At 38.8% G+C, this 13,506-nt stretch overlaps 1 protein-coding gene across 1 annotated transcript in view; it reads left to right on the top strand.

The window, feature by feature from the left end:
• Nucleotides 1-13,506, top strand: part of EYS (eyes shut homolog) — an 810,501-nt gene that overhangs the window by 692,336 nt on the left and 104,659 nt on the right. Inside the window, exon 40 of the mRNA XM_075046421.1 lies at nt 10,776-10,884. Within this exon, the coding sequence (XP_074902522.1) occupies nt 10,776-10,884 (109 nt within the window). The remainder of the gene's footprint in view (nt 1-10,775; nt 10,885-13,506) is intronic.

Below are 13,506 nucleotides of genomic sequence, written 5' to 3'. Positions count from 1 at the left end.
ACACATCCCATTATTGTGCTTACCATTTCTGTAACGGGATGACACTGTTGACTTATTTTCAGCTTCTCATCTACTCTTAAGGATCTTTCCTGTGGAACTGTTATCAGCTGTATAACTGTTTCCAAGTCCTAGTAGCTTTCAAAATCCACTGTGAAGTATGTTTTGCTTATAATTATTATGCCATATTAGGCACTGTGTTCATTATGTTAATGAGATTAATTATTACTAGATTATGTGAAGGGACATGACAACAAGCCTAGCAAAACACCCCCTTAAAAGCTAACTGGAAGAAAGCTGATAAGTTGCATCAAGCCAGTTTCTGGTGAATCTTTATTATATTAATTAATCTCTAAATCAAAGAAAATGTCATGGGAATGGAAGAGTAGAATAAGTAAACTTTTTAATACCTTTCAACATGAAAAAAAAAAGGTTCTGTCCAACAAAATAATGGCAAAAAGTCAATGTCAGACTGACTAATGTTTTTATACTAAAACTGGGTACTGTGGAAGCACACATGTAGTAAACAGGTTTAAAATTTAGCAGATTCACTTTGATAGTATTTAAAATATATTCTCACACCATGTTAGTATTGGAAAGCCAAGAAGTGTTGTTCTTTTATGGATACTTCATTTCTTATAGCTGGATATATGTATGACTGGAGAAGGCTTAGCAATTTTAATATGAGAGCCATGTACAGATGCTATTATTCTTCCTGGATTAATTAGAACTGAGGAAGAGCTGGCCGTCTATTTCTTTCCTGTGTTAATGCGAGTCCGTTGGCATGCATTACACTTTCTTAGAATTTGGCCTCTTGTTGGAAGGCCCAGCAAGTACTGTCATGGCAGTTTCAAAGTCAGAATTTTGACAAATGGCATTCTCCAAATGTACAGCAAATTATGCTTGTTGAGAGTCTACTAAGAAACAAAAGGCGAATAGTACCTTTTTAATGTCAAACTCAGTAACATCTTTATAGGAAAGTGTATAAAATGTCTGTAAGAAAGATTTGAAATGGCAAGGTAACACTAGTTCTATTAATATGGTCAGATTTCTGTTAAGAAAATGATGACCTCCTGGCATATGAAAAATCACCTGCGGAAGAGGTATAAGATTTGTCTGATTCTTGTTTCTTTTCTCATTCAGACATGCAAATTTGAAGATTTTTTTTAAAGGCCTATGTGGAAAAATAGGGGAAAGGGGGCATTTAGTACAAAAATTACGGTATTATTGTGCAAATCACTCTCTGTATTACATAGGAGTTCTAGGGTAAATATAATATGCACAGTTCAGTTCAACTTCCTCATACATTTTGAAGTGTTGACTGAAATGTTTGTTATTTCTCACAGATAAATCCAAAAGTCTGGCAGAAAATCAAGTGTGTTCTGTGGATAAACAACCCTGTCAATAAATCTATAATCAAATGCAAATAAGAAACACTTAATTTAAAAGGAAATTGATGTTGAAAGTGATGCCTGGGAGTGGTATTTCCATAAAACTGTGTATCTGTCTTCAAGCAACAGCTAGATAGTTCCTTTTTATGTTTCCTTGGTTGCGACCACAATGAAGAAAGAGAAAATGGAGTGTTTGGAAGACTTTCAAAGTCAAGGTATAATGTAACTGGGTTGATGCTCTAAAAACTCAGGTTTCAGGGGTTTTTTATGGCAGTCCTTTTTGCAACTCTTTTCATTGAAAACAGTAAGTAGTATTTTGCAACAATGCAATATGGAGCACTTAGGAACAGACTGAGCTGAAGACAAAGTGCTATGTGTGATAGTAGGAGAAAACCCCAGTTCAGTTTGAAATATTCTTCCTTTTCTCCAGTAGCCAGTAACAGGACCTCTAATGTGCTTTTGAATGAAGAAGAGTCAGTGTGGTACTGCAGGACCCACTATGCCATACGAACTCACCAAGCTGTATAAGGCATAGAGATAGACAAGCAATATCATTTGTATCCTAGCTATACTACCCTTGTTATTGGATACAAATATATCAGAGCAACTGCCTGTATTCATAAGGCAGGCTAGACCCCCAGTAACATTCATGTGCATTACTCTGTGTCACGGCCCGTGCTCGCCGCCCGCGAGGACTTACGGACCCCTCGATCTTGTGCGCAGGCGCCATCGGGGGGTGGTCGCGAGGGTCCCCGGGTGGCCGTGAGCCCCTCCATCACATACACCCTGCACGGCCTCGGCCGCACACGGCGAGCTGCCCCGCTCGGCATCTCAGAACGCAGCACCACGCCTGCTCCGGCGCACCCGCCGTGCCCTGTCGCTAACCGGCTCCTCACCTGTGGTTCACCGTTAGGCAGAATTTGCCCCGCCACAATGTTTGAGACGTTAACTCTTTCAGTCTCAGACTTTGTCCGCTCTTATGTGTGCTAATTGCCTGTCTTTAAGGGCTCACTCTCTCGAATTTGTTCACCTTTGTGTGTTTTTCCAAGTCCTCCTTTTCCTACATACTCTAGTAAAACTGGAATAAGGAATAAGGGAGGCATTTAAGTACAACTAGCAGAATCTGGGTTTTGGCATCGTTAGGAGGATCAGCCTTTAATGTGTGGATACAAGGAAGGTGTCAGCAATAACGGGGAATGCGATGTTCAGTGTAACACTGCCAAAGACTGTTAACTGTTTTTCTTCACATAGTGAGGAACAGCTCTTGAATCTTACACAAATACCAGACACTATAAGGCCCAATTAAGAAATGCTGAAAATAATCCGTCAGCAAAACTGTTGGATTTTCTGCCCCATCAGAAGAGCCTTTAGTAGCTAGGGTTTCTTTTCTTCTCCAAACCCAGACCTCTGACAACTAATCCTAGAAACCCAGAATCATAGCATATCTCAAGTTGGAAGGGACACATAAGGATCATCGAGTCCAGGACTCGCAGGACTACCTAAAACTAAACCATATGACTATGAGCATCGTCCAGACACTCCTTGAACTCCGACAGCCTTGGTGCCATGACCGCTTCTGTGGGGAGCCCGTTCTAGTGACTGACCACCCGCTCAGTGAAGAACCTTTTCCTAACGTCCAATCTGAACTTCCCCTGATGTGGCTTCATTTCCTCATGTCCTACCAGCAGTCCCCAGAGAGAGGAGACCAGCACCTCCCCCTCCGCTGCCCCCCTCGAGGAAGGTGCAGACTGCGACGAGGTCACCCCTCAGCCTTCTCTTCTCCAGGCTGGACAAGCCCAGTGAGCTCAGCCGCTCCTTGTGAGTCTTGCCCTTGAGACCTTTCACCACCTTTTTTGCTGTCCTCTGGACACACTCTAATAGTTTGATCTCCCTCTTATATCGAGTCACCCCAAACTGCACACAGTACTCGAGGTGGGGCCGCACCAGTGCAGCGTAGCGTGGGACAGTCCCCTCCCTCGACCAGCCAGCGATGCTGTGCTGGATGCACCCCAGGACACGGTCGGCCCTTCTGGCTGCCGGGGCACACTGTCGGCTCAGCTTCAACTTGCCATCGACCCAGACCCCCAGATCTCTTTCTGCGGAGCTGCTTCTCCAGCATGTCATCCCCCAGTTTGTACGTGTAACCAGGACTGCCCCATCCCAGGTGGAGAATCTGGCACTTGCTCTTGTTAAATTTCATATGGTTGGTGATTGCGCAGCTCTCCAGTCTGTCCAGACCTTGCTGTAAGACCTCTCTATCCTCGACGGAGTCCACAGCTGCTCCTAGTTCAGTATCGTTGGCAACTTACTTAATGTACATTTGATTCCTGCGTCCAGATAATTTGCAAAAACCTTGAAGAGAACTGGCCCTAAAATTGAGCCCTGGGGAACCTCACTGGTGACTGGCCACCAGCCTGGTGTAACCCCATTTGCTATAACTCTTTGAGCCCGACCCATCGGCCAGTTGCTCACCCACTGTATTAAGGACTTGTCTAGCTGTGTGCTGGACATTTTGTCCAGAAGGTTAGTGTGAGAGACAGTATCAAAAGCTTTGCTAAAATACAAAAGCACTGCACCTACTGGCTTCCCTTGGTCAACTAAATGGGTGACCTTGTCATAAAAGACCCTTGTCTCTCAAGGGTTTTTCAAAAACTCCTTCTCCATCATTTCACCAGGCACTGAAGTGAGACTGACAGGCCTGTAATTACCAGGGTCTTCCTTCTTATCCTTCTTGAAAACTACGACATCATTTGCCAGCTTCCAGTCAACTGGGACCTCTCCAGACTCCCAAGACCGCTGAAGAATAGCGAAGAGAGGTCCCGCGATGACATCGCCAGCTGTTTCAGTACCCTGGGATGAATCCCATCAGGCCCCACAGATTTATGTGCATCCAGCTGGAGTTCAGGGTCAGCTGGGATTATATCATCCCCTAATGCATTCCAAAAGTTCACATACCTCTTTTTTTTTTTTTCTTGAAGAAAAGGACATCAAGGGATTACTGCAAAACACTATTAGGGGTCAAAGTAATTTGGGATTTTTCACCTTCCATGCTTTTGTCCATCCCCTTCCCTTGTCTCTCTTTTTCTCTCCCTCTCTCCCCTACTGGTATGCTTTTACAGTTCGGTCTAGAAAACCTAAAATTTGGTGTTGAATGGCTGGAGGTTATGACAGATGTTTCATTGATTTCAAATAAAATGTCAGACATAAAGTGAAGCATTCATTTTTATAATTGTCACTTCTTAGTGTTGTAATTGAACGTGCTAAAGAAGTACCAAAATTCAACCTTGTTGAAATAGAAGAGGGTATAGAGACGTTTGAACATTTCCATGGAAGCAGTATGTTGAAGTTAATTTGAGGAAGAGAAGGTATGTTTTTAATAATGAAATTTTTAAAATACATTTTTTTAAGGAAACAAAAGTAGTCAGTGCAAGAATTTTGGAAAGAAGTAGCAAGAGATTATTAAAACTTTAAGACGCAGTACAGATTTTCACACTTGTGAATTGAATGTGCTCAGTCAAAAGTAAAATCACTGTTCTTGAAAAAATCTCCTGTATTGCTTGACAGCTAGTTAGATGTTCCCTTGACAACTGCTCTGGTTAATCAAGGGTGTAAATGAAGCTGCTGTTTCAGTGTTTTGCAGGAGTCATTTTATATTGTGTCTTTAATATCAACACTTTTTCAGTAAAGAGCATTTTTGTGGGATTTTTTCCTATGATGAGCTGGTTTAAGTTGGGCTAGTGTTTGTCCACTTGTAGGGAGAAAAATAGCAAATGGTTCTAAATTTAATCCTCCAACTGTGACATTAGAAAATGGCCAGTAGTATAACTACTTTGTAATCATTTGTCAGAAGACCAGAAACCCTGGTCTGCTAGCAGAGTGAGATCTTTGTTCAGAAGAAAATCTTACCATGATAATTTAGCTTGGATAAGAACAGAGGCTGGTTCTCTTTATAATGCTTGGGGTTTTTTTAATGCCTGATGATCTGACATTTTAATTTGTTATGCCTCTCCTTAATCTGTTAGAAATATGGCTGCACCTTTAGCACTATATAGAAAACATAATTGCTCTCAAGGAAATTTTCTTAAGTATGTTTACACAACCATGAATGCACCATTTTTACATGATTACATTAGGTAATTATAATGCATGAATGCAGTTAAAAGTCTTCCAGAAGTTCCAGTCTCCGGACCTGTTCTCATCCATATTGTCAAATATATAATCAGTTTAAGATACTTTACTCTGTTTCCCTTGATATGAACTGGAAGCTGAAGCAATCATGCTATCAATTAGGGCTTAAGTCAGTCTTTCCGATGATTAGAAGAGACATTAGTATGAATTTTGCGTTCATACTTTCTGCTATGCTCCTTTAGTGCCACCTGGTGACTAGCTTGAGAGAAAAAAAACTATGGTTGTATTTCCACGTGGAGAGGTGGCTGTAGTAATTTAAGCTAAAACATTTGCTTGAGCAACTTTATACCAGGTAATGTTTGATTTAGAAGTGCCTCAATCTTAGCTAGTTTGAGAGGATTTCTTTCAGTATCATTTCCAGGGCTAAATTAATCCAATACTTAATATCCAGAATTGTGTCATAGGTATGAATGTTAGGTAAACATTGCACTTTGTTAGAAATTCAGTGTTTATGCACATAATTAATCAAGATGTAACTAGTAATGGCATTAATCACTGTATATAACTTCTGTTTTGCATCTGTTGAGGTCCATGAGTCTCCTGTAAAGTAACAGCCCTTGTAGTAAATCCTTTGTTAATTGTTGTTCTTAACGAGCTTGTATAAAATCCACAGCAGCTATGAAAAAAGCATGTCATTCTAAGCCAAGCACAGAAAAGAAGGCTGAACCTCTTCTTATTTCAAATTTGTGGAAACAAATACTTGACGACATCAGGCCTGTACCTGAACACCTACAGGAACAGGTTAGGCTCCACATGGCTCCAGACCTATCTGGGTCATTGTGCATAACGTTCCCATATGTCCTGCCAAACACCCGTGTCCTGTAACTTCTCCCCACACGCCCCGTTCTCTGCTGCTCTGTGAATCCTTTTTGTATCATTATCAGTGTGATGTGCATGAATCACAGTTTTGGTGCCTGACAAAATAATCCTGCAATAGGAATCATATTGCATTCTCTCCTGTCACTGTCTCTGGAGCGAAAAATACGCTGGCTTTGAATGCAACTGAAATATGCCACTGAGATGTGAGGCAGATGGACTGAAATGCCTTCAGCATCTAAACGAGTGAAAAAGCACAACTGAACTAAAAATACTTCAAAATTTAAAGATGTCAGTGATTAGCCACTTTCATCTCAGGTGTTTGCAATGTGAGGTCAGTATCTCATAATATGAGGTTAATTAGAAAAATAAAGAAAAAATGTCAAGAGAATAAATCATCAGTTCCATTTTATCTTTTCTAATGCGGATAATGGATTTCAATCTTCTGTGAGATGCGTGAAATAATACAAATGCATTTATCCAGTTGCAAGATTAAGATAGATTTAATCTTAAATGATAAGAAAAATACTATCAAGTTATAGAGCTACATGAAGTGGTATTTCAGTTCAGGTAGTTCCTGCTGCAGAATATTTCAAGCGCAATCTTTTTTCTGTCATTGTTTTTAAAAACTAGCATAATGATGTCTTGCATATGTCCATATTGTAGCACTTTGTGGTTTTAAATGGTATAGTAAAGATAGAGACAGCATTTCTGTTTTAATTGCTATTTTTCATTATTTTCATAATTTTCTCAGAAAACTGTCTTTTTGGCTGTAATTTTCCATGCTCTGTCTGTTTCTAAAAGCTATTCTAAGCATATTTGAGTAATCTAGCAAATTCAAACAGTCCTAATTTTGTGGTAATGTAAGCATGAAAAATATTCATTTTGTTCACATTTCAAATGACAGTTTCTCCTTTCTATGACATCAGACAGAGAGAAATTTCAAGTATTACTTGCTTGGAAATCCTTGCAGAGGAAGGAGCAAATGGTGAAGAAAGTAGTGGTAGCATTCTTAATGTGTGCTCCAGAATACAGGGCAGTAGGTTGCTGCCTATAGCCTGTGTTTTTTTCTCACAACTCAGGCACTAATCTACTGCCTGACATCAAGCAGATCCATTCTTTTCTTTGAGATTTCATTGCTGCATCTTAAAAAAAAAAAAAAAAGCTTCATGTCCTTTGTGTAGTTGAGTCCTAATGATCAAAACCACCATATAATAGCTGCTGTTTATAGATACTGGCGGGGGGCTTCTTTGGAATTTATTTTTTCTTTTTTCTGACACATTTCTTTAAATGTGGAATGGATCACTGGGTATGCCTGCATAGGGATGACTGTGTTATTATCTATATGACTTCAGGATACTTGGGCTTGTCTTCATAAAGATACCGCACTAAAGAGCATGTCAGGATCAAGTAATCTTTAAGGCTTATTTTAATTGCACCTGGTTTTAATTTTCCACCTTTTTTTTCCCTAGTAAAGAATTAAAACAAGATAAATTATGTATATAGAACAGTGAGAATGTGTGAATACCAGACATTTGCAATGAAGGTTTACAATGCTGAATTTGGCTTGGATGACTAATTGCTTGAAGATGATCAAACTGCCATAGACCATAATGTTCTTTTCTTTTCAATTAGATGAACATTCTTCTTTATTAACTTTGCCACATCACTTAAACTTTTGTTCTTTGTGGGCCAGACTATTATAATATGTGATATAAGGGAATAAAACCTTGAATTGATTTAGAAACTGCAGCACATGCAGACTTCAGAAACCTTCCTGAAAACCAGGGACAAAGCAGGGGCAGAGGGTAGGCTTTGCCATGAGTATGTGAGGTCTCTACTACAATATCCACTTGGAGTAGAAAGCATCAAGGAGAGGTTATGAGTTGGTTTTCCCTAAGAGAATCCTAAACAAGCTCATTTTCTTTTACCTGAGAAAGTTATCTTTATACACTGTGATATACCTGGACAATTCCCAGCAGCTGAGTTATGAGTAGGAATAATAAATAGAATTCAAAGTATAGTTTACATATCAAGAATTGGTTCGAAATCACAGTAGATGGAAGTACTTTCTCCAAAATTGTCCTTATTCCAAGTATCTAAAAAGGATATCACAAAACTATCTGTCAATATAGCCATTACTCATGAAGGAGGAACTTCTGTTTACTCAATTCACTTTTTATAATGAAATTGTGAAAATTTGCTGATCTTCAGAACAGCAGACATTGCTTCTGGCTCCCTACATTAAAAATCAAAAAGTTATGCTAACTTTAGACTACATGAGAAGGAACTTACCTTAAAATATACTTAAAAACAATATGATTTTTTTAAAATCTAAAATAAGAAACAAAAATGAACATTCTTCAAACTCATTTGAATAGTCTAAGGGTCTAGATCCCATTTCAAAAGGTGATAATAGAAGATGCCATTCAAATAGCTCAGTCTTTTAAAAAAAATTTTAAAACGTTGTTCCTGGTTCAAAAATAAGAAAAGTGTTGCATATTTACAAAGGTGAAATAATTTAGCACATTTCAACCCCATGCAGCAGAGCACAGTGAAGTCAATGAGTTAGTATTGACTGAATTAGCTCTGGAATCAGAAGCAACATAACCATTGGAAAAGTAGGATTTATTAATATGAGTGCATCACCTGCTGATACAGATACACTGCCTATGAGACTTGTGTTAGTAGATGCACTGGTTTTTTGCTGCTCACTCAGAATCACTGCACTGCACTGAATGTTATAAATATTCATCAGGGGCCTAATGCTGTATCCATTCATGTCAATACAATGTTCCCAGTAACTTCAGAGGTGAGAACTGAGACTCTAAATTTCATGCTGAATCTACAGACAGGAGGATAAAGTAGTAAGACTGTAGATACAAGAGTAGAAAAGCAAAGCTCAAGGTATAACATGCGATAAATCATACCATGGCAGCTGCACACAACCAGGTGGTGGTATATGAAAAGGTAGGCATTTGAGAGCATGGTAGGGACATCTATCCCAACACAAAATGGTTTACGAGATTCCTGTCATTGTCCTTAGCATTTGTTCAGCTAAAAAAATAGAAAAATTGGCAGTCCATATAAATGTATAATTTTTGTCATAGAATCTCGTTGTGTAAAATTTGTTGTGTAACATTTGTGAATGTCATGGTTTAACCCCAGCCGGCATCTCAGCACCACGCAGCTGCTCACTTACTCCCCCCAACCCAGTTGGATGGGGGAGAAAATGAGGAAAAGAAGCAAAACCTATGGGTTGAGATAAGAACGGTTTAATAGAACAGAAAAGAAGAAACTAATAATTATAATGATAACACTAATAAAATGACAACAGCAATAATAAAAGGACAGTGAAATATTACACAAAAATGTAACATTGTTCTTCTTCAAGGCCTTACTCTGGAAACCTAATTTTATGGATTTGACTGAGCAGAGTTTCATGTGCAGAGTGCATGCAGTCAGTAAACGTTAACATGCTTCCCAAAAGAAGGCCCATCACATTCTCTTTTAAAGCATGTGAAAATTGAAACTAAGGCAAAGTGGAATTGGGAAGCACTTCTGCAGAAATAGCAGAACTCACTTTTAAAGAGTCTATCAACTACTGTTCTCCTATTCTGCCATTGTTGCAATAATGTTTATGTAAATGTCCTTTCTAAATACAAAGCCAGTATATTTGAATATCACCTTGTTGGATTGAATTTTTATTGCTGGTAATGTTAATAACATTTCATCAAATCTCATCCTAGAAAGAACCCGAAGAATTCTCAGTATTTTATTGAATGTTCACTGATATTTACTTTACAAATCCCCTTAACCTTATATTCTTCTTTATCTCTGAAGCTCAGTACCAGAGTTTACATTAACAGCATGCTTCCCAAGTAGCAATAACTATATCACAGTGTAATCTTGCTGCTCAGAGGTATGCAGCCTTTCATTTCTTATTCCATTTCTGTTTCCCCTGTAGGGCAGGAAAAGGAAATTCCCACCTAGGGAGTTCAGCATCATTCAACATTGATGTTACTTGTCCAACAATCCTCTGGACTAGGGAGACCGTATGTCAGCCACAGTTAGCACTTACAATTTATCAATACCCACCTACGCATGTAAAGATCTCTTTCTTCTTTGTCTCTATATACATTTCAAACACTAGAGTGCAGAACAGTAGGAAAGTAAAGAGAAGAGGGACATTAGTAGAAGAAACTTACATCTTTTGTCTCCTGGGTAGTCCAGGTAGCCATGAAGCTGAAATTATCAGTGTCCAAAGACTGTCATCCTTTCTGGAGGCAGAAGCGTCTTTTTCACCTTGCCTTTGCTGTGTGAGGTTGGAATACTCCGCTGTCAACAGCATAAACAGTAATGAGGTCTTCTGTTTCCTTCCAGCTATGTGTTGCCTGTGAGCGGTCCTGAAGGTTACTGCATGATTGAAATGGCTGCAGATGGAAATCCTCCTGTACAGCACAGACTTTCTCTCTCATATCGAGCATCTCAGGTGAGTCTGCAAAACATCAAAAAATAGCTATTTGCTTTGAACATTCATCAGCGTACTCACTTCAGTTTTTCTCAAAGGAGAACAGGCATTCTAACTTTTTCTAAAGGAGGAAATGTAATTCCTCCTCAGACCTCATTATCTGTACTTAATTTGTCTTTAATATGTTTTTTCACGTCAAGTATCCACAGTATTTCCATTAATTCCTTCAGTTTACCTGACTCTGAAACTTGTATTTCAACTGCCTCAAGTCTGTGGAAAGGACACTGGTACTGCAGGAGGGAAAATACTGTATTAGCAATATCATTTAACTAGGCCATGGTGTTTATTAGAAACAATTCAGATACTGTTAAGCAGTAATTCTTGTTACTTTTTATTTGCAAGCCACACTGTCCGGTGGAGGGCGGTTGTGAATCATCAGTGACTTAACCTGGTGTCTGTATTGTTGCTAGGACTTCACTTCTGAATAGTATTGTAAAAATGACTGTCTCCATTTTGAAACTGGTATCAGAAGACTCATTCTAAATGGGCAATAGGCCAGCTTTTCCAGATCTCGAATTTTTGTTACTGTCTCCATGTTATCGCCTCTCTTTGTCATGCATTCTCTCATCAGAAGATTATTTCTGCATTATGTATTTTAAATGTTTTTAGGCTTGAAAATTTGAACTGTGATTGACAGCTCACTTCTTAAGTTTGTTCACTAGAAGCTGTAGAGATGCTAATGATGATGTGCATCTCCCAGTATGCACTGCCAGTTAGGAATAGAATTTCTTCCCTGTTTCTTCCCTGAGTCAGTATCTAGCTGTTTGTTCAGCCCGATATAAAGAATTAACTTGTATTAGATATTGCTATTAGCCCAGTCAGCTGTCTGTTCATAGCTTCCAGACTATCAACCTGACATTCTGCTGCAGAAGGTTCCTTTGTCTCTCCCTTTAACTTTCAGGTTCATAACTCTGGCAGAATGTAAAGCTAACACTATGGGCAGCTTCTGCATAGAGAATCTGGGGAAAAAAATTTAGCCATCAGTACCTAATTACCTAGAGAAGCTAGCAATACCTTACTCATAGAAAAACTTACAGGTAGCCGCCTTTGATGTCATGCACCAAGATCATCAGAATTTTTCTGCCCCTAATCAGGATATTTTTTTGGTTCCTAAGAAAGTCCACAACTCTTCTCTATTTCTTTTTGTGGTGGTCCACAGTTAAGTTTCAGTTCGTATCACGAGTGGGTTTTGAAGTGAATCTTCCGATCATCCCACTTTCATTCATGTTGCAGAGCAATCCTGGAGCATGCCAGCTGAATTGTTTTAAGGTGAAAAGTACAAAAGATGCTCTCTATAAGTGCACTTGATGTGCTGTAACCACTAATCAGTATTTCATGGCACCAAATTACACTTAATCCAGAATAACCCCTTGCATGGTACCTAGTATGAATGTCGTATCCTCATGACTAACTATTGCACTTTACAGATCTGCTCCTAATCTTCCAGAGCCCCTATTTTCTTTACAAAGTACACAAGCAAAGAAAGAAAGAAAAAAAAATTTCTTATCTCTAGGAGGACTAATGAATTTCTTCCCGTTACTGGCCAAGCTAATCCTTTTTACCACTCAGGCTCCAAGTGAAGAAGGACATTTTCAAATTAGTATTTGAAAAGTTAAGCACGAGTATTACAGAAGTTAACATAATGTTAATGTAATGTTCTATTAAGCCTGTTTTGTTATTAACAAGACTTACAGGAATTCTCCTTGTGTGCTTCCTTAAAATATATTCTGGTTAAGCCAGTTAAATTCAGAACAGGACCTTTACAGAAAGAAATGTGTATTATGGTGTACTGGCATGAGTTTGAGCATCTAACATATTATGATAAAATCCATTGATGCGAGAAACTGAGAAGAGCCTACTGAAGTTGTTCTGTGGTACACTGGATCTGCCCCCAAGGTCAGTGCTTCTGTAAAATAAGCCCAATAATAAAAAGATTGTACTGCAAGAGGAGTTTTAAAAACACTTCTCTTAATCATAGACACTTTACATTCCAGTCCAATGGTTTGCTTAATTCTTGTAACAGGTTCACAAGCAGAGAGAAGATGTCTGTCTGCAAACACTACTTACAAATCTTGTCTGTAACTACGCTGGTTTATAGCTTTGTTTGAAAGGGGATAAAGTCAAGTGATATGAAATGAATTTGACAATTGCTGAGCCAATGTCTTTGAATTCCTTCCACGTGAAAAATCTGATTTAATTTTATCCAGGCTCTAAAGGAAGTAGGGTTTTTTTTCTTTCCTTTCTAAATGAAAGACACTGTAAGTAGAGGAATATCTGGCAGTATTCATGTTCATGGTATCTCCAAATTTCACTTGAAATTGTCAGCAACATAGCTCCAGGACTGATAAAAGCAATGCAGGAAACAGCAAAGCAGAATCATACAGATGTGTGAATTCCAGATAAATCAATGTGATGTTTTCCTCTTGTTCTTAGTTCTTCACAGTTGATGTCTGAATATGATAGTGAAGGGCCCCTTCACTATAAATTATCTCCTCACATGTTTTACACATGCTGTGATATATTTTTTATTCCATTGGTTTATTGCTACTTGACTTGAATTGGCTAGGTTTCACCCTCTTTCTG

The sequence above is a fragment of the Buteo buteo genome, chromosome 15 (genome assembly GCF_964188355.1).
Source record: "Buteo buteo chromosome 15, bButBut1.hap1.1, whole genome shotgun sequence".
NCBI lineage: Eukaryota > Metazoa > Chordata > Aves > Accipitriformes > Accipitridae > Buteo > Buteo buteo.
Note: the sequence above shows the minus strand (reverse complement) of the source record. Positions and strands in the feature narration are given on the sequence as shown.